Below are 27466 nucleotides of genomic sequence, written 5' to 3' on the forward strand. Positions count from 1 at the left end.
GGACAACACAAGGGCTCCGTGAGTGACAATGAGGAGCTGGACAAGGCAGGGGTGTCCGTCACAAGGTTCCAGCTGGGGCAGTTCCTCTGGTGCAGTGGTGAAGACGCTGGGAGACCCACCTGCCGTACGGTAGTGCCTGGGTTCAAGTCCCATCTCCTCACCTTCCTGTCAAGTTTCCTGTTGTGTGCACCAGGGAAAGGTGGCCAATTGATGGCTCAAGGGCTGGGGCCCCTGCCACCCACGTGGGAGACCCACATGGAGTTCTGAGCTCCTGGCTTTGGCCTGGCCCAGCCCTGGCTGTTGCAGGCATTTGGGGAGAGAATGACTGGATAGAAGAGCCTGTGTGTGTGTGTGCCTTTCAGATGAAGTGGGAAAAAAAACCCACTCGTGTCCTGAAGGTCTTCTGGCAGTGATATTGAAGCAGGGCCAGGCCACAGCTGGGAGCATTCGTAGGGGCTGGTGACCAGGTGAGGCAGGGAGCAAAGCCACGTTTGCTCAGCACAGCCTGGGAGAGCTGAATTAGGGCACTCCAGAAACCATTGCCAGCCCGAGCCTCAAGGCCTGAGAGCCAGGAGTCAGCACGGGCAGCTGAGAGCCTGCCCATTTGAGCTCACGCTGTCCCAAAAGTTCATTCAGCCTTCCTCCTGTTGTCCTGCTCTCCCCGGATCATCAGGATTGGAGGAGGCCGTCTGCCTTACTCATCCCACCAGTCATCGGGTGCTGATCTCCAGAAGCGCTGCCTAACCAGCTATCTGGGCGTACCATGGCCCAATCAAGTTGACACGTAAAAGCAGTTGTCACAGTAACGGTGATGGCAGAACAACATCGTGAATGTATTTAGCAATGCTGACGTCTGCCCTTGAAATGGTTAAGGTGATGGATTTTATGTGTATTTACTGCAGTAAAAAGAAGAAAAGAAATTAACCAGCAGGGCCCAAGGACTCTCACCCTTGCCTGTCTTTCTCCCCACGCGTCACTGTGTCAGCCACACTCGGCTCGGTGGGGGTGGTCTCCAGCCACATCAGCCCTCCCTAGGTTCTGGCTCGCTGTGCTGTGTTCCATCCTGCCTTGGTGCAGATGTTCTTTCTGTCTAGGACAGCGTTGTCCGCCCACCCCTCTCCCCCTGCACCTGGTCCCTTTCTCAGCCTTCAGCTCTCAACTCCATTATCACCTCCCCAGGGAGGCCTTTGACTTCCTCCCCAGAAGGCCACCTTCCTCTCATTAATCGTAAGCCCCTTGTTCTTTTCCACAGGGCACAGTTGGCGGGGATCATGTGAGTGGTTGGTTCTACACTTCTTAGTGCCGGATTGTGAAGGCTGTGCTGGGGCCACTCTGCTTAGTGAGAATACTGCTTTGCATCGTGGAGGAACTTCACTCGTTTGTGGTTCCTATTTTGGTAGACGAGTCACATGATGTGAATGTGAGTCTGACGGTGTTGTCCATTTAGAAGGCAGCACAGATTGGGCTGGAGCTCGTTATGATGCCCTGGGGATTTCCAACTTATCTTTCAGATCTGGGCAGAATGCTGGGGTCATGGCCTTTCCTTCCGTGCCAGCGTGCCTTCAGCTTGGCCTCCTGTCACCCGTGTCCCAATCCAGACGGCAGTAGGACAGCCCTGCCAACAGGAGGGGACTAGAGAACCCCTCGTGGCCGAGTCCAACCAATCTTGTCTTCTTTGAGTACCAGATCCTGTTAGGCCTGGGGCTACAGAGGAATAGGACCGGGCCTTAACTGTGGGTACTCAGTCCGTACATGTTCATTACCCTGATTTATTATTGCTTGATCTTTGTTAAGCCTTTTAAACTAAACAGGGGCAGGTGTTTTGACAGAGGAGCCAACATGCCACGTGAGACACCTGCATCCCATATCAGAGTGCCTGGTTGGGAAGACGCACTTCCGGGTCTACCTTCCTGCTACCGTGCACCCTGGGAGGCAGCAGATGACGGCTCACGTACTTGGGTCCCTGTCACCCACGTGGGAGATGTGGATGGAGTTCCTGGCTCCCAGCTTCGGCCTGACCCAAACCTGGCTGTTGTGGGCATTTGCGGAGTGAACCAGTAGATATAAGATTTCTCACTGTCAGTCTCTGTCTCTCCTTCCAATAAATAAAAATACTTTTTAAAAAATGCACAGAAGCCAAAGCCCTGCCTCGGAAAGATCAGAGTCTCAGCGAGACTGACAGTGACGAGTGGGGAGGTGGTGATACGGGGAGCAGGCAGATTGATCGATGGATCTGGGTTTCCCTGGAGGGGCCATTCAGGGGACACTCCTTGAGGAGCTGGGTTGTTGCTTTTCATTTACATTTCACACCCACAGCAAATAATATTTTACCATAAGCTCCTCCCATGCAATATCTGGAACATACCTATGCTAAAAATACATTTATCCCGGATTCCGATATTTTTATTTGCTAAATCTGGCAGCCTAACCCTGAGTTACTGGACAGCTAATGCTAAGAACATTCCAGGCCGAGGGACCACAGTGTGCAAAGGTACGGATGGAGAGAGAGGGACTGAGGACCACGTGGCTTCCAGCAGAGGGGCCAGGAGTCCAGCTGTGCCCACAAGTAGTTCCTGCCTGGTAAATGCCAGGAGTTCAAGCATAGACTCTGTCCTGGCTATGAAAGCTCAGGGGAGGCGGATACAGACAAAGCGGGAAATGGAAGCAGAGGGCAGTGTGGACAGGCAGAGCTGCGCGAGTGCCTCAGGGCGACCCAGGGAGGGTGACAGCCGTGCAGAATGAAGCTCTCCCTGGGGCAGGCACCATGCTGGGTGCTCCTGGGGCCTGGGCTTCCCCATCTCAAGACCTGGTCCCCCTGCCCTCCTCTCTTGTTAATGAATTTCCATTCATCTTTCAGATCTCAGCTTAATCATTTCCTCATCCAGGCTCTCCCTGACCTCCCCCTGGCTGGATCAGGTCCCCCTGCTTGTATGGCTGTCCTTACCCACTGGATTGCGACCCCGTAGGAGAAAGGGCCACATCTGTGTTTTCATCGCCCTGCCTCCCCACCACCCCCCTTATGCCATGAAAGAGAAATGAGTGTTAAATGAATGTATGAATGATGTTTAAACTTCAAACGTTTCTGCTAGGTTCTGTTTTTTTTTTTTTTTTTTACAAGATTTACTTATTTATTTGAAAGAGTTATACACAGAGAAGGAGAGGCAGGGAAAGAGCAAGAGAGAGGTCCTCTATCCGCTGGTTCACTCCCCAATTGGCCGCAACAGCTGGAGCTGTGCCGATCAGCAGCCAGGAGCATCTTCCAGGTCTCCCACACCAGTGCAGGGGCCCAAGGACTTGAGCCATTTTCTGCTGCTTTCCCAGGCCATAACAGAGAGCTGGATCAGAAGTGGAGCAGCTGGGACTAGCACTGCAGGTGGCAGCTTTACCTGCTAAGCCACAGCACCAGCCCCTCTGCTAGGATATTGATACACACTTCATATTGCATTATTTCCCTTTGAGTACAAAGCAGAACCCTAAGTAGTAGGCACCATCAGCCCTGTTTGCTGGGCGAGAAGACACACGATGGTTCCATCAGAATAGGGCGCCCAGGCACTCGCCAAGCTCTAAGCCACTTCCTCATTGCCCTGCAGTCATTCAGCCTTCCAGTTGTGGTCCCTGGGGAAGCAGCATCAGCATTACCTAGAATTCTAGCAAGATAGATTCATGGGCCTCCTTCCAGCCCCACTGGGTCAGAAACGGGGGTGAGGGGTGGGCTGCACTTAGCAGAAGACCCTCCGGGTGACTGACCATGCAGGGTAGGAGTCGCTGAGTCAGGTGGCAGAATGTTCAGACAGTTGGAGGTGCTTAAAATCAACCCGGTAAGCCAGGTCAGAGGAGGATGCGAGTTGGAAGGGGTAGCTTTCGGCAAGGCGGAGAAGAGCCCGTTCCCCCTCTCACAAGGATGGCCGCAGTCATTTCCAGGTGTTAGCTGCAGTGAGGGGAACCTCCCCCAAGGTTGCCAGGTGTTTAGCATTTGTCAGGAGATGAACACGTTTTGACGATTTCGTTGAACTCCTTAAGGAAGAAACTGCTAAAAACCCAGGGAGAATCTAAAGAGCAGACACATTTACAGACCAGAGTACTGAGATGGATGTGCACTTGGAGGCAAAGCCGGTTTCTCCACAGGAAAAGAGCCCAGTGATGCCAGCACACTGCTCATTTGCATATCTACAGGCAAGAATAACTTTCTGCTCCTTCCAGTTTTCTGCAGTTTATAGAGGTGCCCTCCCAAAAAGCCAACATCAGGTGGCACAGAGGGCTTTGCGCCGCAAGATGCATAGTGTCAGGGCCCCAGCACCGTGCGGTTTTTCCCCGCGTGGGTAATGGGCTGGACAGATTCTACCCCAGGTTCCCGTGATGAAGCGCTAATCCCAGTGGGGGGGGGTGTCTGGGGGTGAGGTTTGCCGGGAATTGGGATCAGGTGAGGTCTGAAGGGGGCCCTCTCAGAAGAAGAGGAAGGAAGCTGGGGGCTCCCAGCGTCCTCCCTACCACGTGGGGGTACGGAAGGAGGTGGGGAAGGCGGGCTCTGCAGCCCCCACCAGAAGCCTCACCTGCGACGTCTTGGTCTTCACTCCCAGCCTCCAGCACTGTAAGGACTGAGTCTGTTGTGTATTTATTTTGTAAAGATGTGTTTATGTATTTGAAAGACAGGGAGGGAGGGATCTCCCTGTCCGCTGGTTCACTCCTCAAATGGCTGCAGCAGCAGGGTCTGGGCCAGGCCAAAGCCAGGAGCCAGGAACTCCATCTGGGTCTGCCACATAGGTGGCAGGGGCCCTAGCACTAGACTCATCTTCCGCTGCCTTCCCAGGCATATTAGCGGGAAGCTGGACTCCAACCAGCACTCTGAGATGCCCATGTTGCAAGTGCTGGCTTTATGCTTTGTAGCACATAGCCGGCTCCTTGTATGTAATGTGTGTATGTATGTGTTTATTATCAAAGATATATTATTTTGAAAGAGTTACAGAGAGATCTTCACTCAACTCCCCAGAAGGCTGCAACGGCCAGCACTGGTCCTTGCCAAAGCCAGGAGCTTCATCCAGGACTCCCACGTGGGTGCAGGGGCCCAAGCGCTTGGGCCATCTTCTGCTGCTTTTCCCAGGCTCATTAGCAGAGCTGGATCAGAAACAGAGCAGCCAGGACTCGAAACGGTGCCCATATGGGATGCCGGCACTGCAGGCAGCGGCTTTACCTGCTATGCCACAGCACTGGCCCCTGTAACGGAACATTGTGCGTTGTCTATACTGCATACCCTTCCCTGTGCTAGCCTCTCATTTCTTTGAGAAGCCTTGGAACTCTGTGGTACCAGTGCAAAACGATTTTTGCCTCTCCACGTGCAAATTAATTCCGTCCCCTGGTGGGTCAGTCCTCATCCAAGCCGGCTGTGTGTCCGCTTTCAACCTTGCTGTATCCCATATAAACGCATCCTTTGACTTAACTTTTGGAGCGGTGAGTACATCTGCCTGGCTCTCTTGTTTAATGAAAGAATTAGACGAGATATTTAACACGTGTTCATGGCAGGGTTTTTTTTTTTTTTTTTTTTTTTAATTAACCTTCTTGCCAGGTTAATCTGACGGCCCCGACCCTGTGAGCGGTCTCGCAGCCCCGCGCAGGCAGGCGGTGTCCCCGGCTCGGGGCGGTGCGGGGGCGGGGCCTGTTGGTGGGCGGGGCCAGCCGCGGCCCCGCCCCCGTCACGTGCCGACCGACGCCTGCCGCGTCGGCAGCTCCGGAGCGCGCAGGAGGCTGTGGCAGCAGCTGGGAGGCAGGGGCAGCGGCGGCCGCAGCTGCGGGGCTGGGCTGATGGCGGCGACGGCGGTGGCGACGGGAACTGGGGCTGCGGCGGGGACCGAGTCGTCCGGGGGCCCTGCGGGGCCGGCGGCGGCGCTGGAGCTGTGGCTCAGTGAGTAGCCGGCGGCACGGGTCAGCAGCGGCACGTGAGAGGCCTCGCTGCCCGGCGCCCCGGGGGGGCCTTTCTTCGGCCGGGCTCGGCTGCTGGAGCCGGCGCTAGCGGAGGACCGGCCCCGGGGCCCTGGACGCTTCCGGGGCTGCAGACCCCTGCTGCGCGGGGCGCCCCACTCGGCAGCAGCGAGCGCCGGCGGTGAGCTCGCCTCCGTGCCCAGCGCTGTGCCCAAGGCGCTGCAGCCATTGTTAGCCATCGTCGGCGCTCCGGAGACGGCCTCGATTGTTCGCCGCGTTCGTTGTGCGCGGGGGGCAGTGAGGCCCGAGGGGGCCCCGCCGTGCTGGATACGCAGCCTGCCCGGGACCTGAGAGGTCAACAAAGGCCTTGATGCCTTTTGTGTGCATTTATCCGGTCAGACTTATGCTGCGGTCTCCTGTAGGCTTTCTGGAGTCCTGGCAGACTGGGATTCGTGAGTTGTCTCTCTTTTACCGGTGAGGAAGTGAACCTGGAAAAGCATATAAAGACCCTGCCCCCCCACCCCACCCCACCCCACACACCAGCACCACTTTGTATTGGGCTGTGAGGCGCTGGGGATATTGGGGTGCGTAGCCTGGCGTCCTGGTTCTACACGAGCAGCACCTGGTTAACGGGAGTGGGGCGAGGGGCCGCTGTGGGAGGAGTGGGTGCATTTCCCCGGGGGCTGTCACAGCAGACACAGCCCTTGCAGAGTGAGGCATATGGAAGAGAAGGTGCACCCCGGCTGGGGACAAGATCGGCGGGGGGGCTGGTGGGCCTCAGTGGCGGAAAGCCACTGTGTTCTGCCCGGGTGTGTTGGGGGCTGCCCGGCAGCGGTCCGCTGGAGAAACTGATCCAGCAAGCTCATTACCGGCTGCAGCCTGCAGCCCAGTGGAACTGGTTAGGCGGGGCTGGACTTGGGGCCGAGAGGAGATTAAACACTCTCGGGGTAGTGTTCAGAGGGCCAGAGTGGGGACGAGGTAGTAGGAATGGTTTTCCCAGACACAATCAGCAGCTCCGGAATGGAGGCCCGAGACCAGGAGGCAGCTAGGGTGGATCCCAGGGTTCGGGGTCAGGTAACTGATTGTTGGAGAAGCCTCACCTGGGAGGAGGAGCTGGCTTAGGAGGAAGACTGCGGTTTGGAGTGCTTGCCGCACCACCGCAGAGATGTCTAGGGCAGCAGAGTGGTCCAAAGAGAGGATGCGTTTTGCGAATCTTCAGTTTGCTGGCCTAGAGCTTGTCTGGGAGGCTTTGTGAAAAAAATTTTTTAAGACTTATTAAGATTATAAGGCAGAGAGAGATGTTCCATCTGCTAGTTTACTCCCCAGTTATCAACAATAGCAGCGACTTGTCTAGGCTGAAGCCACAAGCCAGATGTCCCATACAATATAGCAGGAAGCTGGATCAGAAGCAGAGGAGCCAGGACTGCAAGCCCCACTCCACTATGGGATGTGGGCATCCCACGTGGCAGCTTACCCTGCTACACCCCTGCACCGGCTTGGGGATGGAGCCTGGCAATCCCACCCCACTATTTAAGAAACAAGAGAAAAGGGGCTGGCGTTGTGGTAGAGTGGATTAAGCCACTGCTTGCAACTCTGGCATCCTATATCAGAGCATGGGTTCAAATCCCAGCTGCTCCACTTCTGATCCACGGCTGTTAGTGTGCCTGGGAAAGCAGCAGAAGATAGCCCAAGTCCTTAGGTCCTTACTGCCCACCTAAGAGACCCCGGTGGAGTTCTTGGCTCCCGACCCAGCCCTGCCTGTCTGCAGCTGTTTAGGGAGCAAACCAGCAGATGGAAGATCTGTGTCCCTCCCTCTCCTTCTATTTACTCTGCCTTCAAATCTTGAAGAGAATGGGTAGGGAGAAACCTGGGGAGCCGAGAGCCGCAGATGGGGGTTACAGTTGGTACTTTCGCTGCTGAAAGGTGGAGTGGAAAGGGAAGAGGAGGCTTTGTGCTCAGTAATTAGGTTATGAATGAGACCTCTCTGAGTTGCATGGAGGCAGTCAGTGGAGGAGGCTGCATCTGTGAGGCAGAGGTGCACCAGAACTCAGGCTGCGTAAAATAGTTAAGTCGTGGCTCACCCGGGAGGAGGCAGTGCCTGGACTGAGGCTGCCTAAGCAGCAGGATTCTTGAGCTTCTTGGGGGCAATAGCCTGCAGTCGCTAGCTGGGTCCTCCAGGCTTCGGAGGAAGGCTAAAATCTGCATGTTGAACATTGTCTGTATTTTTTTTTATGTGAAAGGGGAGCGGGTGGTGAGGGGGGTGTTGGGAGTGAAGGAGTTTGAAAGGACAAAGCAACACGGAGTCTGTGGGCCTGCTCATGTTCCTTTGGGGACCCCCTGGCCCCAGCTCTCGGTCCGGTGCCGGTTTCCCTCCGCAGAAGGTCCTGCCAGAGCAGGAAGGGGTGTCTGGGCCTCCCAGAGAGGAAGGGCAGCTTTCACTTCTGAGCGTTTGGGGGAAGGAGATCAAGATGGCTGCACACGGAGGGAAGTGTGTCAGTGCCACAGCTGCAGCCGCGGGAGTGTTGGGGGCCGAGGTAGAATCTGGCGAGAAACGAGAGAGCCCCCGTGGGCATTTCCCCACCTCTGCGCGGCGGCCGTCGGGGCCCTGCTGATCGCGTGTTGCGCAGTTGTCCTGTTTCCCAGCTGCCCTCGCTTTGACCTGCTGGATCCCAGTAACACATCTCCCCTTCCCAGTTTTCCCTGGCCGGGTTTCCTGGGGAAGGGGGTGGAGCTGGATCCCCCCCCCCCCCCCCCAGGCCCTGAGTCAGGACTCAAGGTGTCAAGTGGACACCAGAAGCATGAAGTGTAGCCCGTGTGACTCGGTCATTTTTTTTCTTGTTTTTCTTCTGGGAGTAGGCCCGGAGAAGGTGAACCGTGCTCTAAACCGACTTGGGTTGGGAAGCGGGGGAGACCGCAGTTGGACAAGGGCCAGGAGGGGCTGATGACATTGATATGGCCAGAACCGTTGTGCAGTTGAAGGCAGACGCGCCAGGGGTCCAGGCTGGGGCCCGAGCACTGGCCAAGCAAGATGAGAACAGAAACCCTTGGGATGATGGAGGATCAGAGGCAGGAACACATGCAACACTCTCGAAATAGCGCCCCACGGTGGCAAGCCGTGGGAGCCAGTCCGTGTTGGCTGTGACTGTCATCTCTGGTCTTTAGCTGTAAGGGGCTGAGCACTCGCTTGTTCTGCCTTACCCCAAACACCCAGAGAAAGAAAGAGGCAAAGACCCAGGCTAGGGGTAGGCTCAGCCAGGAGCCCACAGTGTCGCCAAGGTTCGTGCCCTTCCTTGAGTTTTCTCCCCTTTGCTCTCCCTGGCCCTGCTGTGCTGCCAGCAGAAATAACTGATTTTTCCCCTTGATTTGCGAAAGTGGTGGCTTTCCTGCCTGGTGGGCCAGCCTGGGCCACGTGACCATCTTGGAAGGCAGAGGACCAGGAGGAAGAAATATGACGATGCAGAGACCTGGGGTGGGCTGGGGAGTGAGAGCAGACCCATCTGAGCCTTGGGCCCAGAATCGAGGAGGGGTTGTTCCCCAGAGGAACAGAGGGGAGCTGTTAGCAGAAACTTGTGCCTTAAAAATGTGAACAGTGGGGCTGGCGCTGTGGCGTAGTGGGTTAAGCCATCACCTGTGATCCCGGCTTCCCATATGGGCACTGGTTCATTGCCGGCTGCTCTACTCTCCATCCACCTCCCTGGGAAAGCAGCCTGGGAAAGCAGCAAAAGATGGCCCATGTGCTTGGGCCCCTGCCACCAATGTGGGAGACCCAGAGGAAGCTCCTGGCTTCAGCCTGGCCCAGCCCTGGCCATTGCAGCATTTGGGGAGTGAAGCAGCAGATGGAAGATCTCTTTCTCCCTCTTTATAACTCTCCCTCTCGAATAAATCTTTAAAAAATAAAAAATACAAACAGTGGCTTCCGTGCTTTCTGGTTCCCCACCTCCCCACCCCCCATCTAGTGGGTTTTGGTCCTTGTTCTATGTGACTAGAGGTCGCTGCCTTACCTGTCCTGCCGTGTGGAGGAACTGGAGTTAGCCAGCTCCCTGCTGGTGGGGAGCTTAGATGTCTCCATTCTCTGTCCTTAATCCCAGCACTCTGTTTTCTTGGTCTCTGGATCGCGACTCCAGCTCTTGGTAGTGCTGCCAGGAGGAAGCAGCTTAGTAGAAAGTCCAGTGCCCAGTGAATTAATTCCTCCCTCCCTCCCTCCCTTCCCCCTTCCTTCCTCCTTCCCTTCCTCCCTTCCCCCCTTCGTTCTTCCCTCCCTCCCTCCTGTCTTCCCGCAGCCCCACTTTCTCGCCTCCCATGAGGCTCTGAGGAGGTCTGGCTTGCAGTCTATTTATAATCCGGATTGCTTGTGGGCTGATCTCTTTCTCCTCTTTCTTGGAGCCCGGCCTAGGGTATTCCCGGGGGGATCCTGGGGTGGGGGGTTCCGTGCACCTGGGGAAGCACTCCCCACGCGGTGTCTGTTGCCGAGGGCCTGCGTCTCGGGGTGACTGCTCCCCCATAGCCGTGGGGCTCCTAGTGCTGGAGCCGGGACCCTGGTGGGTGTCAGCTGGTGTGAGACGATTGGGCTTCTGAATTAGTCTGCCTTGGATGAACGTGTCGCGCACGGCCAGAGGTCTCAGCTGTTATCTTAATCCCCTGACCGTCCTCACCAGCTCCACGAGTCGTCCACACGTAGCTTTTGTTAAACAGCTACGGAGGGTCTTCAAAAAGTTTGTGGAAAATGGAATTAAGTTTATCTTGGTGCAAGGAAATCTTTTTTTTTTTTTTTTTTTTTTTTGACAGGCAGAGTGGACAGTGAGAGAGAGACAGAGAGAAAGGCCTTCCTTTGCTGTTGGTTCACCCTCCAATGGCCGCCGCAGCCGGCGCACCACACTGATCCGAAGCCAGGAGCCAGGTGCTTCTCCTGGTCTCCCATGGGGTGCAGGGCCCAAGCACTTGGGCCATCCTCCACTGCACTCCCGGGCCACATCAGAGAGCTGGCCTGGAAGAGGGGCAACCGGGACAGAATCCGGCGCCCCGACCGGGACTAGAACCCGGTGTGCCGGCGCCTCAAGGCAGAGGATTAGCCTATTGAGCCACGGCGCCGGCTGGTACAAGGAAATCTTGAAATCCATGCCTACAAGGGGGTCTGAGTAGTTCATGGAAAATATGTATTTTGAAAACATTATGCATAGATTTCAGAAATTTTTATACCAGAATATACCTTTTTAAAAGATTCTTTACTTATTGGAAAGGCAGAGTTACAGAGAAGGAGAGACAGAGGCAAGAGGTCTTCCATCTGCTGGTTCACTTTTCACATGGCTGCAGTGGCTGGGCTGGGCCAGGCAAAGGAGCCAGGAGCTTCTTCCAGATCTCCCATGTGGGTGCAGGGGCCCAAGTACTTGAGCCATCTTCCGCTGCTTTCCCAGGCCATTAATGGGGAGCTGGATGGGAAGTGGAGCAGCCAGGATTCGAACTGGGACTCATATGGGATGCCGGCGCTGTGCTGCAAGCCGGGGCTTTAACCCACTATGCCATAGCGCCGGCCCCCAGTACTTATCTTTTAATTCTATTTTTTCTCATGAGCTTTGCGACATCCCCGTGCGTAGGGCAGTAGTGTGGTACTTGACAGCCCTTTGCTCCGCCCTGGTGCAGAGAAATAAATCGCCTTGTCTCAGATGGCCATTCTCAGTGCCCTGAGGGCGTGATCATCACAAAACAGATTCTTCTGGCTAGACCCGTGTGGCTCCTTGCTGCTCCCTGGAGCAGGTTGGTACCAAACAGACCTGGTCAGAGGCAGCTGCTAGTCCCTGGGGCTTGTATTCCTGGAACCTCTCACCGTGGTCTGGGATCCAGTGAAACAGCCTCCTCCTGGCAGTGACCATGTATCTGGCCAACTGGCCAAACGCTGCATGGTGAAAGATGGACCGTTCATCCATCCGAAGATAGCCACACCAGGACCGTAGCATCTAGAGGGCTTCCTGCCCTCAGGGACCTGTGAACTTCCAGACAGGAAAGTAAAACTGGTTCTCTGGAGAGGCCCTGTCTTTGTCAAAACACTGCAGACTGAAAGGAAAATAAACAAAACCAAACCCTGCAGGCTGTGGTGGCACCGCAAGGGCAATTGAAACCTCAGGGCCCTGGGGACCAGGCACCCTTGGGACAGACTGTTTGCCTCTGCTGTTTCGCGTTCGTGTGTACAGCTGGGTGGGGTGGGGGGGTAAGGGCAGTCTCTGACACCAACCCCAGTAATGCACAGACCCTTGGCATGGTGCCTGGCCCACAGTAAAGAATCTCCCAGAATGGCAGCTCTTACTGTTAAGTTTTGAGCTGTAATCATCATGACACAGTTCTAGCAAATAAGAAACTTCACTTGCTCTTGAGAGACCTCCGTGCTGCGTGCCTTGACTGAGGGTTCAGAACGTGACCGTGTCCCTTCTCTAAAAGGCTGGTGCCTGTTGGTGCTGGTGGCAGGCGTGGGGGGAGAGGGCCGGTTTCTCCCAGGTGAGCTAGGTCCCTACCTGCCCTTCCTTGCCTCTAGATGTGTTGACATGTGAAGGTCAGAATTCCCTTGAAGTGGCAACCTTGGCCTTGCAGTGAACTGAAAGGGAAGCTGGAATGGTGTAGAATTACTTGGGGTGACTGAGATGCAGAATCTAAGAATCGCTGCTTTACATAATTTATTTGGCATAGGTCCACAGACAGTCTGACCTCCAGGCTCTGGGTTCTGACTTTTCAGCTGTATGTTGAATGTATTGGAATACTAAGTGCATTTTCAACTTAACAGTGTCTCTGACTTGCAGTGGGTGTTTGGGGATATAACCCCATCATAAGTCAAAGAGTGAGGTATTTTGCAGCTGTGGGTCAGGTTGTGCCAAATTCTTTTATTTATTTGAAAGATACAGTTACAGAGAGGGAGAAAAAAAGAGACAGACAGCCAGTTCTTCTGTCCACTGGTTCATTCCCCAAATGGCTGCAAAGGCCAGGGCTGGGCCAGACCAAAGCCAGGAACTTCATCTGGGTCTCCCATACGGGTGCAGGGACCTGATTACTTGGGCCGTCTTCCACTGCTTTCCCAGGTGCGTTAGCAGAGAGCTGGATTAGAAGTGGAACAGCTGGGACTGGAACTGGCACCCGTAAGAGATGCGACTTCACCCACAATGTCAAGTTCCATAGGGAATGCATGGGTTCTGTAAGGTGTAATAGACAAACCGTGTGTTAAGATAATAGCAGTAGCTGTTCTTGATGGGTTACACTGCTGTATCGAGGATTTCAGGCCATCGCAAACTGCTCAGCAGCCTGAGGGGGGTGGGCCGTTTTACTTATATTTGGGAGAAACTGAGGCTTGGCATCCAAGCATGCTGTGACTAATAGGAGGTGAAGCTAGAGAACCCTCCAGAAGGAAGGGAGGATAGCTGTCCCCTTGGGGGGTGGGACAGAAGCAAATCCAGGACGTCTTTATGAGAGGGCGTTTTAGGGTCCTGCAGGGTGGGTAGGGTCTCAGCCATGCAGCAGGGAAGAGCCCAGGAGGAATGAGAGGCTCCTGCGAATGGATCACCCGACCTCCTCGCTCCACTTGGAACCGAGTCAGTGGGGGCAGAGCAGGCAGTTGTGTGTCCTTTGAGCCCTGCTGTTGCCACACGTGACTTCCTCATGACGGCGGCGTGAGAACAGTCCGGAGAGGCCTGTGCTCCCGGGTGATCAGAAGGGAGGGGGCGGGGCGGGGCGGTCTCCCAGGGGAGCTGGAGGTTTGGGCAAGAGGAATAAGAACCACAGCCCAGAGCCTCTCGGCCTCGTGTTTCCAGAGCAGGGGCTGGGTGGCCTAGGCCAGGCCGGGCTTCACGGGGGACGTTGGAGTTTTCTGAGAGGCCAGGACAAAGAACGTCTTCCCGTCACACAGCAGAGAACCTTCCGGCTGGTCTCAGCCTCCCAGAGGCACCAGGATAGGGGCGTCCTAACCTGGGACGTGAGGAAGGCAGGCCAACCCCTGCTTTCTCAGGGCGATAGCTTGTTAACTGATTTGTTCAGCCAGCAGGCACGGCTGGTGCCGACACCGTGCCTGGCAGGGTTGGGCGGCCCAGGCCCGGTCCCCTGCCCCCTGCAGCTGCTCCTCTGTGACAGGAGTATGTGATGATGGGGAGGGGTGTGCGTGTGTCTTTGCATTGTACTTTCTCTGTAGCTGTGTTTTTATTTTCTTGACAGACAAAGCCACAGACCCAAGTGTGTCGGAACAGGACTGGGCAGCCATCCAGAACTTCTGTGAGCAGGTCAACACCGACCCCAACGGGTAAGGTGGAGCCTCCCACGTCCCGGTTTGGGGGTGTCCCAGGCAGGCGCAGGCCTTTGTCTTGGGTCTGTGCTAGGCTGGGACTTTCCCCCCTACTCTGTGACTTAATAGAAATGGTAGTTTTCCAAAACCGGCAAATTTGTTTTTTTAAGGGGGTCATTTGCAACTGTTAAGTATTTAAAAATATTTTTAAGTAGTGTAACAAAACACCAAGGCTGAGGAGGGCCTCGTGTTCCTGCTAGAATGTAGCTTGCTGACATCACTGTGCTGGCCATAATTTAAACGTAGTCTCATGTGTGCAATACAAACCAGGGAATGGGCACGGTTTTATTGAGCTGTTTCCTACACATCTGGATGGGAACCGAAGCATCCAGTTACTCATCCAGATGTTTCAGCTCCGAGCTGCTTTGAAGTGAGCCCAGAGCTTGGTCACACTTCCTGCATGGGACCTGGCTCTGTGTGGGGCCGGGTGCTGGGCACATGTGTTTTGGCTTGGGCGCAAGGGGTGCTTGCCGGGGTGGCAAGGGTAGATGGGAGTTGGCCTGGGCCGAGACTCTTGCATGGGACCTGCGCGGGGACTCCAGCTCCTGGGAGGGAGGCGCTTTAATTGCGTGTCCTTGGCTAGACCGCTGGGTTTATTCCTCCTGGCCAAAGTCCAGGTCTTCCTGTCTCCCCTCAGGCCGACACATGCGCCCTGGCTGCTGGCCCACAAGATCCAGTCTCCGCAAGAACGGGAATCACTCTATGCCTTAACGGTGAGTTTGGCTTGCCCTGTCCTGATGCTGGAGAGGGCTCTGCGAGGGACTTTGTGCGCTCCCTGGTCCTGCCAAGGGTTCACCCTCAGGGGACTTGAACAGCAGGCTGGAGGACGTGCTGGGCCCGGCTTTTTTTCTTTTTCTAATTTGTTTGTTTGAAAGGCAGAGTGGCAGAAGAGGAGAGACAGAGAGGTTCTCCTTCCACTGGCTCACTCCCCAAATGGCCACACTGGCTGCGACTGAACCAGGCTGAAGCCAGGAGGCTGAAACTCCATCCGGGTCTCCCCCATGGGTGGCAGTGGCTGTGGCATAAGCTCTGGGGCCATCTTCTGCTGGTTTCCCAGGTGCATTAGCGGGGAGCTGGATCAGAAGCAGAGCAGCCAGGACTCAAGCTGCCGCTCCGCTATGGGGTACTGGCATTGCCAGCGGCAGCTCAACCCACTGTGCCACAGTGCTGGCCCCAGGAAGGGTTTGCTTCTATTTACCCTTTTTAGACCAACACTGACAAGTTCAAGTACCCGTAGGGCCAGACTGGTGACACAAATGAGTGAAACCATTGAGTGTGGACCACACAACAGGGAGTCTAGGTGGGGGTCTGTGCCCAGGAGCAGCCCGCGGCTGCCAGGCCCGAGTTTGGACCTAGAGATGCTAGAACTTCCTGTGTGTGTGTGTGTGTGTGTGTGTGTGTGTGTGTGTTTCTCCCAAGAGAAACTGAAATCAGATTTTTATATGAAGTCTCTGGATATTTAAGGTTGATCACAAATTTGACAGGTTGGAAACCGCAGTGCAGGCCAGGGGAAACAGGCAGGCTTCACTTGCCTCATGGGTGCCAGTGAGTGAGCCGGCTGGCAGGGCTGTTTAGGGCACTGGGTACCAGGTTTCTGCCTCTGGGAGGGGCTGGTTCTTGGACCAGTTTCACCTGCCCTCAGGGTCTCTTTCCAAGAGACCTGCACAGCTCCTCCCCCGCCCCCCTGCCATTTCCAGGGCACTCACCTGGCAGTTACAGCCAGATTGAATAGGTACTTGGTCTTTCCTGATCAGAAAGCGACCCCTTCCTCTGACGCATGCTCGTCCTCATAGGCCCGAGGAAGGGCTAGCCGTGGGCCAGTGGCGTCGGCAGCAAAGGCTCATTGGCTTGGAGTTGAGCCCTCCCGTCACGGACCCTGTGTCGTGCAGGTGCTGGAGACGTGCATGAACCACTGCGGAGAGAAGTTCCACAACGAGGTGGCCAAGTTCCGCTTCCTGAACGAGCTGATCAAGGTGTTGTCCCCAAAGGTGAGGGCCTGCGCACGTCCCCGCCTACTGTGCCACACCCACACCCAGCCTTCCAACTCCCATCACCTTTCTCGGGCCAGGGGCAGATTTGCGCATGGAAAGAACCTGCCCACCTGTCTGTAGCTCCTGGGAGGAGGTCTGGCAGGTGACAACGCTCTCCTCCCTGAGGCGGGCGGCGACCCCTGCCCCGCCATTGCTAGTGTTGAAGCTTGGGGCTGGGTGTCAGTCGGGAGGTGAGGGGCTTGAGCTTAGAGGCACAGGCACCCCGGGTGTGACTGGAAATGTCGTGCCTGCCTAGGATTTACATCTTTCCTCCTGGCACTGTCCTGGCTCTGCATCGCGTGACCAGCATCGATTGAGCCAGCCATTGTCGCATCCCAGCAACAGTTCTGACGCCTCCTGTGCCACCACAGATTCAGGGTTCCCATGAGCCCTCCTCCTCCTGGGGTGTCTCAGCACACAGGGAAGCACTCTGCTTTCACCGTTTGATTGGAAAGGATGCAAAGGCAGCAACACAAGGGGCAAGGTCTTTGTGCTGGGGAAAAGGGGGCACAGCTCCCCGTAGTGTGGATGAGACTTTGACCTAGGCCCATAGATGGTTGGCTTAATTTGGAAACAAAAGGATTTTTTTGTTAGTTTTGTTTTGTTTTGTTTTTTTTCTTTTGATAAATGAGAAGCAGAGAGAGAAAGTACACTCTCATCCACTGGCTCATTGCCTAGATGCCTGGAGTAGCCAGGAACTCAGTCCAGGTCTCGCACATGGGGACAGGAGCCAACTACCTGAGCCATCACCTGCTGCCTCCCAGGGTCTGTGCTAGCAGGAAGCCTGGAGTCGGGAGCCGTGGCTGAGAATGAGACCCAAGGTGCTCTGATGTGGGACTTGGGGGGGGTGTCTTAACCGGTGTTTTAATAACCACGCTGAACCTGCACCCCTCTCCCAGGCTTTAATTAGAACAGCCCTGGAGATTGAGTCCTTGAAAGCCAGGAAGGGTTTGGGCTGAGTGCCGTGCGATCTACCTCTAGTTCAACCTGGAGTCCCAACCAGCCTTGGGCGGCTCAGACAGCCCAGACATGGAAGTGTCAGCTGAATGGTTTCTGAAGTCCCTTCCACCTGTCGTTTCCTTTTCCTTTCAGTACCTTGGGTCCTGGGCCACAGAAAAGGTTAAAGGAAGAGTCATCGAGATACTCTTCAGTTGGACGGTCTGGTTTCCAGAAGATATCAAGATCCGAGATGCTTACCAGATGCTCAAGAAGCAAGGTCTGACTCTGGTGTTTGTGTTTCCTCTTGGTGCCGTGCCCTTTCTTCTTGCTCTTTCACGTGCCTTGTAATTTTTTGTTGAAAGCTAGACATCATGTGCAGGACAGAGCCTGAGGGGGGAAGTCTCTGTCCCTGCCAGGGAGCAGACTGCCTTCTGGCAGGCAGGGGTTGAGCTGAGCTGGAGAATTTCTGTTGTTGCTGTAGCTGCCCTCGCTCTACCAGATCTGATTCCAGTAGGGTTAGTTTGTGTGGAGGTTGGGGGTTGATTTCCTTGAGTGTGCTTCTAAGTATCTGCTCCCCTCTGGGCTGCGTGTCTTCCCTCTGCTCTGCTCCCTGAATGGGGTCTTTCTGCATGCTGTTGACTCTCAGCACCAGAGCCTGCCTCAGTCTTAGGTGGCACTGTTTCTGTAGGTTTGGACTGGATGCATCTGTGATCCCGCCCTACCCCAGCTAGGCCTGGGCCCCAGGACATGATCCCTGCCCCTCCTCAGGGCATTTCCTCCAGCTGCAGCAGGGTTCCTACCAGTACTCTAAGGGCTGCAGGGTTTCTAACACCTTTGTTCTGTGGAGAGAGAGAGAGGCAAGCAGGGAGGGATGGGTGGATTTAGCGGGGCTTCAGGCCTGTTTGTTTGCTCTCTGAGGCCCTGGCAGGGCTGGTGGGGAAGCCCTTGCTTCCTTTGTGTTGCATCCCCCCGAAGTTTTATGTTTTCTCTAGGTCACACTGGACTGTAGGGCGTTTCTAGACAGCTGTAACTGAGTTATTCTATGGCTATCAGTGCTTGTCCACCCCTGGAGGCGCTGTCCTTTTCCTTAGATTTAGTAGAGTCGGTTGTTGTCCTGTGATCTTGGCTCCCTGATGGACCCAGGGAAGTCGTGAGTTCGCAGGTGGTGCAGCGTTGTGCTGTTATCACAGTGGGGGTGGTGCCTTTACCTGCCTTGCTCACCCTGTCCGGAAGCTGGGAGTCTGCGTTTCTTTTACCTTGGGCTCTTCAGAAGCAGGACCCAGGCTTGGGGTGGGCTGTTTTCTCCTGCCACATGCGCTCACTTTACAGTAGGTGCATGGTCAGGGATTCCACAGTGGTTCCTGGGGCCTGCATGGTTATGGAGCTGCACAGAGGGTCAGTGCTCGTGTAGCACAAGGCCCACGGGCTGCGGGCCACGGGTCTAGCTCTGATGCCTCTGACTTTGTGGTGGTTTCTTGGGTCTCCTGAGAGATGCTGCCAAGCCTGAGTCCTGCCATGCTCACCACCTTCTACCAGTGCCAACAGCACTTTCCCAGCGGGGTATCGGGAACCAGGACTTTCCCAGGGGGGTATCAGGACCTAGGGCTTTCTGGACTTGTCCTGGGTCCTGCTGAAGGCACTGGGTGCCCATGTCAGTAACTTAACTTTGTGAATTACATGTTTTTAGGGATCATCAAGCAAGACCCCAAACTGCCAGTGGATAAAATCTTACCCCCACCTTCACCTTGGCCCAAGAGCTCCATCTTCGACAATGATGAAGAGAAGTCGAAGGTGAGGACTCCGTCCTGGCGGCAGTGGCCAACATGGAGGCTGAGCAGAGACCCCGTCTCTTGGGGGCTCTCCCCCAGAGTGGCCTCCAGTCCCTGAAGCCACGTGTTGGGACTGTGTGGGGAGGTGGGCTGAGTTCTGCAGGTGTGTACTGCATGGACGGGCCAGGTGCTGCTGTGCTTTGTGTCCTCCTTGTCCGTGCGAGAGCTCTGGGGGAGGAGCTCCCGACGATGACCATGGGTCCTGGCCAAGTTGTATGTGACCCTGGGGGGAGCAGTGGAAAGAACCAGTTGTATGTGGGCTCAGTTCTCTCCAAGGGCCATTGCCTTTCCACTGTGGCCTCCTGGAATTGCTGGTTTGCAGCCATCAGTAAGGAGAGGGAAGGGAGAAAGACGGCTGAGAATTAGGCCGAGGGGCCGGTGTTGTACCGCTTGTGACACCTGCATCCAGTGTCAGGGTGCAGGTTCGAGTCCTGGCCATTTCCCTTCAGATCGGCTTCTTGTTCATGCACAAAACAGAGAAAGGAAGCCTAGGCCAAGCCAGGGGATAACTGGGTAGCACCTGTGGGCAGGAGATGGCTTTGGCACTGGTGCTGGGGGTTTTTCCTCATCATCACTCGTGTTGGTCACGAGGTACGGTGGCATCTGGAAAGCTCCGTGCATGCATGCGTCTGGTAGACGCTGCCTTCCGGCCGCAGCCTTTCCTGCACCTGCTCTTGGTGGCCACCAGGTCGCTGTGGGCAGGGCCAGCAAGGCTGGTCCGGGGCCTGGCTGCCTGTCGCACTGCTCCTCTCCTGCTTGTGCCCTCACGTCTGCAAAGGGTAGCAGAAGCTAGGAAGGAGACGTGGTGTTGGAATCCTGTGTCCCTGGGGCTCAGTGTCCCCCCCGGGTCTGCCATCCCTCCAAAATCGGGTTTGTCCTTCATGCCAGGCATCCTGCCAGGACCTGGGGACAGAGTGACAAGTGAGGTCTGTCCCATCATAGAGCCCGTGGTCCGTGGCAGCCTCGACTCTCTCCGTCTTCTGGGCCAGACAAGTCTGGTGGGGGTGTATAAGCCCTGTCCTGTGGGCTGCCCCAGTGATCCTGCCGTCTTCCCGCCAGACGTCAGTAGCACTCGCTCCCCGGTTCTGACGGCTAAAGCTGTCCCCAGATGCCGCCAGGTGCCCCCCCAGGGGGATATAATCCTGCCACCCCCTTCCCCATTGAGAACCACTCGCCCACGTCGTAGCATCACTGTGCCGTCTGCTGAGATCACACGTGCCACATGTGGGCTGCCGCTGTGCACGCTGGTCGTGTAAAGTGCGTGGCCGCCTGGACCGGAGGGACTGGGCTCCACCTGCTCTCGCTGTGCCCTCTCCTCAGCTCCTGACCAGGCTGCTGAAGAGCAACCACCCCGAGGATCTGCAGGCTGCCAACCGGCTCATCAAGAACCTGGTCAAGGAGGTGGGCGTCTTCCCCACGTGGCACGTGGCAGGGGCTGAAGGATGGTGTATGTGGGGGAACGTGTGGGTGACCCGTTGGCTGGGAGAAGGGCTGGCCTCGCAGCCCTGAGCTGGGCCACCTGTGGGCTTCCCAGGGTCCCGAGGCAGGGGTCGAGCCACCGTCCCTCCCAGCCACTTCTGTCCGTGGTGCCCGGGACAGGGACTGGTGTGGACAGAAGCCGGGGTTGGGGAGTCTGCTTCAGAGGCATTGAGGCTGGTAGCGCCCAGAGGCCAACAGGCCCCTGTTCTCTGCCTGAGGGATTCTGAACTGGGGGTGGTTCCTTCGCCCACCGCGTGAGCACCTCCACTCACTTAGGTCTGGGGACTTCCCCTCACCCCGATCCTGTCCAGACTCCCCCCGGGGCTTCTGCTCCCTCACGCCCGTCTCCCCCTCCCTCCCAAAAGGAGCAGGAGAAATCAGAGAAGGTGTCGCGGAGAGTGAGTGCGGTGGAGGAGGTGCGAAGCCACGTGAAGGTGCTGCAGGAGATGCTGAGCACGTACCGCAGGCCGGGGCAGGCCCCGCCCGACCACGCGGCCCTGCAGGTAACCTCGCGGGGATGCTCCCGCGACGCTCCCGGCACCCTCGGGAGAGTAAAGGCGCCTGTCGTCCCCTAACTTCCTCTGCTCATCTGTCGCCCGGCCCCACGCAGCCACTGTTTGCTTTCTGTTCTGATTGCTCCTGTAGCCGCGGCATGGTCCAGCGCGTACCCTGTCTTACTTTTGTCTGTCTTCTCCCTCTCGTCACGTGACATCCGTTCCCCTCGTCCTGTGTACCAGTAGTTACCTGCACGAACTCGCCTGCTGGGGAGCATCTGAGTTGTCCGCAACTTTTGAGGGAGTAGAGGTTGAGCCGATGTATAAACAGTGTACAGGATCCCGCGTGAACACAGATCTTCACTTCTCTCGGGTACACAGCCGCGTGGGGAAACAAGATCACATGCTAAATGTAGAGTTAACTTCCGAAGAAACTGCCCAGCCATTTCCCAGAGTGGTTGTACGTTTCACGTCCCTGACAGCAGAGTGCGCCAGTTCCAGTTCCTCCGTGTCAGGCGTGTGCTGAGCGTGAGAACTTTATTTGGAGATCATTCACAGAGCATAGATGCCGTCGTCACCACTATCTAACCTGACGTGAAGCCTAGAAATCCTGTGCATCGGTGGGCCCTCCCCTAGCCCCTGGCAAGCACTCATCCGCTTGCTGGGGATGGACTCTCCCGTTTGGACATCGCGTAACAGTGGAGTCTTGTGGCCTTTTGTGGCTGGGTTCTTTCACGTCTTTCCTTGCCGGGGCTGAATAGCGCGCCACTGTCCGGCGAGACCGCGTTGGCCGATGCAGTCATCGGCTGAAGGGCATCTGGGTTGCCTGCATTGCTTTGCCATGAGGAGTAATGCAAGTTTTGCTGTGAACGGAAGTCTTGAATCCCCTCGGGTACCTACCTAGGGCTGCTGGAGCCTGGGTGGCCATATATTGTGCATTTGGAGGAGCTGCCAGGCTGTGCTGCAGGGCACCTGCAGAGTAGCCGTCCCCAGCAGTCCTGGGTTCCAGCGCTCACGTCCTGTACCCCCCGCCACCCCTGAAGTGGTGTCGCGTTCTGGTTTTCTTTCCCTCTGGCCTACGCTGAGCATAGCGAGCATTCCTTTGGGTACTTACTGACCACTTGTCCATCTTTGGACAGATGTCTGTCCTGTTCTAGATACAAGTCGATTTCTTTTCTCCCTTCCTGTGGGTTATCTCGGCACTGTCTGAATAGTATCTTTTGAAGCACAAACGCTTCTGATTTCAGTGAAGTTCGGTTTGTGTGTGTTTTTCTTTGCCACCGGTCCTTTTGTGTATCTGAGCAGCCCAGGGAGCCTGTCCAGGCCACCACTCTGATTTGCTCTGTGTGTGTGTGTGTGTGTGTGCACACATGCACGCCCTGCTCTCTGCCTCCCCCTGCAGGTGGTCTGCTTCCCATGCATCCGTTCCTGTTTGCACAGGAGAGGCGGCCTTTGCAAAACTCCTTTGTTTACCTGACCTTCCATTTCACAGGGTCAGCACGAGTGAATTACAGGTTCCCAGCAGAACAGTGTTTGACCAGCATGTTTCCTCTGTCTGCGGCTGGCCCGGGCAGCTGTGAGACGGGGACCGTGCAGAGCTGGGGGAGACTCTCGCTGGCCTTCCTCTGGGGACGGAGGGGACAGTGCTTGGGGGGGCTGCGGAGCCCCCTGCCTCACGTGGGGAGGCGGCAGCAGGTGTCTCGGGGAGGTTCTTGGCGTGCTGAGCTCTCCCTCAGCCACGGTGAGAGCATGGACGAGGAGAGAGGCAGCACAGAGAGGCAGGCCTGGGGCGGACGGACGGGCGGCTGGGCCGTGTCTGTCCTCGGCAGTGTGAGGCGGGTGCTGTCCCCGGGATGGGGAAGATGACACAGTGTGGGTGTGGCTGAGGGGAGCCTGGAGTGTGCATCGTGGGCGGGCTGGGCCAGAGGGAACGCTGGTGCCAGTCGGGACGGGGGAGCTTGGTGTGAGTGTGAGGGGTGGATGCCATCCCACTGTTGGAGCCGTGGCAGCCGGGGCAGGGCGAGGAGCCTGCAGAGGTGTCACTCCTGTGTACTCAGAGATGGTGGGCTCTATGCTGAGCCGAGGTCTTTGGTTGTGGTTCTGACCTGCTTTTAGTGGTAGCCCAGATTTTTCCAGAACCTGTCATGGTGCCCAAGACCTCAGACATGGCTGAAGGCCCAACTGAGGTGGCGGGCTGGACCGTGTGGGGCCCAGGGTGTGTTGTGAGTCGAGCTGTCTCCCCAGGTCGTGTACGAACGCTGTGAGAAGCTGCGGCCCACGCTGTTCCGGCTGGCGAGTGACACCACCGACGACGACGACGCTCTCGGTGAGTCTGGCTTCCACAGACGCGGCTGGCACCCCCGGTGCGGCATAGACCTGTCCCTTGGCCATGCTGCTGGGACGCCAGGGACCAACAGAGCTCTGTGGAGACTGGGCTTGGAAAGGGCATGGCCTGCCTGCCTCAGAACTGACTTCCAGAAGAATCTAGGCTTGGATGAGAAACAGGTTTGAAAGCCTAGAACGAGAATCCCACAGGGACCCACGAAACGGCTGGGGTGGTAGATGTCCTAGGTTACACCGGCGTGTGTGCCTGTAGGGGTCAGGTGAGCATCCTCATCAGTGAGCCAGGCTGAGGGGTGTCGCAGGGAGCTTGGTCAGGAGGGAGGAGAATTGTTTACGTTTAGAATGTTCTTAACAGTGCCCGTCTTTACCAGTGTCTAACTCTTGGCCACTCTTCCCGTCTGCTGCCTGCCTGCCTTGTACCAGCACCTACACCCCTGTCTATCCAGACGTCCCCACAACAATCAAATATTTAGTCAGTGCGTGGATTTCCCTGATCTTTTCTCTTTAATCATAAATCTAAATGTTTGTCCTAAATTAGGTTAGTTGATATTTCTTCAGTCTTGTTTTTTTTCCCAATATTTATTTGAAAGTCAGAGTATGGCTGGGGGGAGGGGAGGATCTTCCATCCTCTGATTTATTCACCAGATGGCCGCAATGGCCAGGGCTGGGCCAGATCAAAGCCAGGAGCTTCATCTGGGTCTCCCGTGTGGGTGGCAGGGGCCCAAGCACTTGGGCCATCTTGTGCTGCTTTCCCAGGCACATTAGCAGGGAGTTGGGTCAAAGTGGAGCAGCTGGCACATGAACCGGTGCCCATGTGGGATGCCGGCATCACAGGTGGCAGTTTTACCCAGTATACCACAATGCTGGCCCCTCTTCAGTCCCTTAACAGATAGGACACATAGGACACATCCCCTTCTCATATTCATTTTCTTGCACCAAAAAAAAAAAAAAAAGTGGCGCTATGGCTTTAGCATTCTCTTGGTCTGTTTGGCTAATTGTGTCTCCCATGGTGGTGGTTAACGTCCTGTCCTCATATTTTCTTTCTTTTTTTTTTTTTTTAAAAAAAGATTTATTTTTATTTATTTGAAAGAGTTACAGAGAGAGATACAGAGAGAGAGAGAGAGAGGTCTTCCATCCGCTGGTTCACTCCCCAGATGGCCACAACGGCCAGAGCTGTGCCCATCTGAAGCCAGTAGCTTCTTTCAGGTTTCCCACATGGGTGCAGGGGCCCAAGGACTTGGGCCGTCTTCTACTGCTTTCCCAGACCATAGCAGAGAGCTGGATCGGAAGAGGAGCCGCTGGGACTAGAACTGGCGCCCATATGGGATATTGGTGCTTCAGGCCAGGGCTTTAATCCACTGCTCCACAGCACTGGTCCACCACCCCGTCCTCATATTTTCTGATTGCCAGTTATATCAGGGGCTTGATTAGATTCAGGCTCATCATGGAGGAGCAAGAAGTCATCACTGATGCTCTCTGCTGCTGGTTTCTTCCACCGAGAAGTTCATTTGCAAGTAAACCAGACAAGGGGCTGCGCCTCTGGATTTCAAAATTTAGTGCATTTTTTGCACATTTCAATTTGGTTGGCTTTTCATTAGAACTGTTCATCTATACTTAAGGCTTTGAGACTTACAGATTTAAAAAGCAGATTTACATACCAGTTTGTTTTCTAAACACTTAAAAGTTTTGCAGTAACTGAATCAAGTACTAAGAAATTAGTTTTTCTAGGGCTAGAACTGTGGTGCAGCAGGTTAAAGCCCTGGCCTGCAGTGCCAGCATCCCATATGGGTGCCAGTTCGAGTCCTAGCTGCTCCAGTTCTGATCCAGCTCCCTGCTGATGCACCTGGGAAAGCAATGGAAGGTGGTCCAAGTCCTTGGGCCCTGGCACCCACGTGGAAGACCTGGAAGAAGCTCTAGGCTCCTGGCATCAGACTGTCTCAATTGCTGCCATTGCGGCTATTTGGGGATTGAACTAGTGGAATGGAAGGTCTCTTTCCACTTCTCTCTCTTACAAATAAATATATATATATATATATTTTTTTTTTTGACAGGCTGAGTGGACAGTGAGAGAGAGAGACAGAGAGAAAGGTCTTCCTTTGCCGTTGGTTCACCCTCCAATGGCCGCCGCGGCTGGCGCGCTGCGGCTGGCGCACCGCGCTGATCCGAAGCCAGGAGCCAGGAACCAGGTGCTTTTCCTGGTCTCCCATGGGGTGCAGGGCCCAAGCACCTGGGCCATCCTCCACTGCACTCCCTGGCCACAGCAGAGAGCTGGCCTGGAAGAGGGGCAACCGGGACAGAATCCGGCGCCCTGACCGGGACTAGAACCCAGTGTGCCGGCGCCACAAGGCGGAGGATTAGCCTAGTGAGCCGCGGCGCGGCCCAAATAAATATTTTTTAAAAAGTTAGTTTCTCTAAATTTTATCTGAGAGGCAGATAGGGACAGACAGCTCCCCTTTACATGTTCATTGCCTATAAATGCCCACAGTGGCTGGGGCTGGGTCAGACTAAAGCTGGGAGCTAGGAAATCCTCCAGGTCTCTCATGCCAGGGAGCCCAGGGACTCGACTTCTTGAGCCATCACCACTGTCTGTAAGGGTCAGCATTAGCAGGGAGCTGGAGCCCGGGATCCGACCCAGGTACTCCGATCACAGGTGTCCTAACCCAAGTCTGAACCAGGAGGCTCAATGCCTGCATCTGAAGTTCTTTCAGTATTTGCACTTGCGTTGACAAAATGGCTTCAGGTTTCAATTTCAGATTAGAAGTTTTAGTTCCCTAGGGTTAGACATTTGGCCCAGCCATGAGGATGCCTGCATCCCATGCCCGAGCGCTTGGCTTCAGTTCCAGGTTCCGACTCGCCAATTCCAGCTTCCTGCCCTTGCAGACACCGGCTGGCAGCAGGTGAGAACCTCCAGGGCTTGAGTCCCGGCCCACGTGGGAAACGTGAATTGAGTCCCTGGCACCTGGGGAATGAACCAGTGAAAAGGAGCTCTCTCACGTTCTCTCTCCCTTGTTCTCACTGCCTCTCAAGTAAATGCATTTGAATTTTTTTAAGTCTCTCATTGAAAGAGCCATATTTCAAACGTGTTCTGCCTGCGTGCCATGTTGAACAGTATACACATAGATGAGGACGAAAACATTTCCCCTTCCCTTGGGACCTAAGAGTATTAGGGCTCAGTCTGGGTGGTGACGTCTCCCAGATACCTGACTGTGTGATCCGGGGCCAGCAGGCACGGACCATACCCTGGGAGAGCCATGTGGAGGCTGCTTCGTGGAATGACTTCGGAGGAAATGAGAGGGGCTGGCACCGTGACACAGGGGTTAAGCTGTCGCCTACGATGTTGGCAGCCCATGTGAGTGCCGGTTTGAGTCCCGGCTGATTCACTTCTGATCCAGCTCCCTGCTAATGCACCTGGGAAAGCAGCAGAGGATGGCCAAGTGCTTGGGTCCCCACTCCTGCATAGGAGACCTGGATGAAGCTTCGGGCTTTGGCCAGCCCAGCCCCAGCCATTGCAGCCATTTGGGAAGAACTAAGGGATGGAAGATTTTTCACTCTGCTCTCTCTGTTAACTATGCCTTTCAAATAAATAGTCTTTGAAAAAAGGGGAGGGGGCTGGCCTTGTGGTGCAGCAGATTAAGCCACTGCCTGTGACACTGGCGTCCCATATCAGAGTGCCAGTTTGACTCCTGGATGTTCTTCTGATCCAGCTCCCTGCCAGAGCACCTGGGAAGGCAGCAGATGATGGAACAAGTCATGTGGGAGACCTGGACAGAGTTCTGGGCTCCCGGCTTTGGCGTGGCTTGGCCATTGCGGCCGTTTGGGAAGTGAAACAACAAATGGAAAAGATTGTCTGTCTGTCTCTCTGCCATTCTGCCTTTCAAATAAATAAGTCCTTTAAGAAGTAATTGCGATTGCTGGACACTAACCCGAGCCTTCTGCTTCTTCAGCGGAGATCCTGCAGGCGAATGATCTGCTCACGCAGGGAGTCCTGCTGTACAAACAGGTGATGGAGGGCCGCGTCACCTTCGGGAACACAGTGACCAGCTCACTGGGAGACATTCCTGTCTCCAGAGGTAGGTGCCCGGAGCCCCTCCCTGCTTCTGCCTCGGGGCGGCCTGCACATCACCCCAG

General features: G+C 55.6%; 1 protein-coding gene across 3 annotated transcripts in view; it reads left to right on the plus strand.

Annotated features, from left to right (window-relative positions):
* The first annotated feature begins 4440 nt into the window (after positions 1-4440).
* Positions 4441-27466, plus strand: part of GGA2 (golgi associated, gamma adaptin ear containing, ARF binding protein 2) — a 33753-nt gene continuing 10727 nt past the window's right edge. The window contains exons 1-10 of one of the 3 annotated variants that reach the window (XM_089321480.1): positions 4441-4588; positions 14098-14182; positions 14862-14937; positions 16114-16212; positions 17347-17470; positions 18881-18984; positions 20343-20423; positions 20867-21004; positions 23240-23321; positions 27283-27408. In XM_089321480.1, coding sequence (XP_089177606.1) covers positions 16129-16212; positions 17347-17470; positions 18881-18984; positions 20343-20423; positions 20867-21004; positions 23240-23321; positions 27283-27408 — 739 coding nt within the window. In that variant the 5' untranslated portion in view covers positions 4441-4588; positions 14098-14182; positions 14862-14937; positions 16114-16128. Of the gene's footprint in view, positions 4589-5709; positions 5897-13695; positions 14019-14097; positions 14183-14861; positions 14938-16113; positions 16213-17346; positions 17471-18880; positions 18985-20342; positions 20424-20866; positions 21005-23239; positions 23322-27282; positions 27409-27466 lie in introns of those variants that run through there. The other 2 variants (XM_008257876.5, XM_089321479.1) reach the window with 2 other exon arrangements.

The sequence above is a fragment of the Oryctolagus cuniculus genome, chromosome 19 (assembly GCF_051225735.1).
Source record: "Oryctolagus cuniculus isolate XC-2025 breed Fujian yellow rabbit chromosome 19, ASM5122573v1, whole genome shotgun sequence".
Lineage (NCBI taxonomy): Eukaryota > Metazoa > Chordata > Mammalia > Lagomorpha > Leporidae > Oryctolagus > Oryctolagus cuniculus.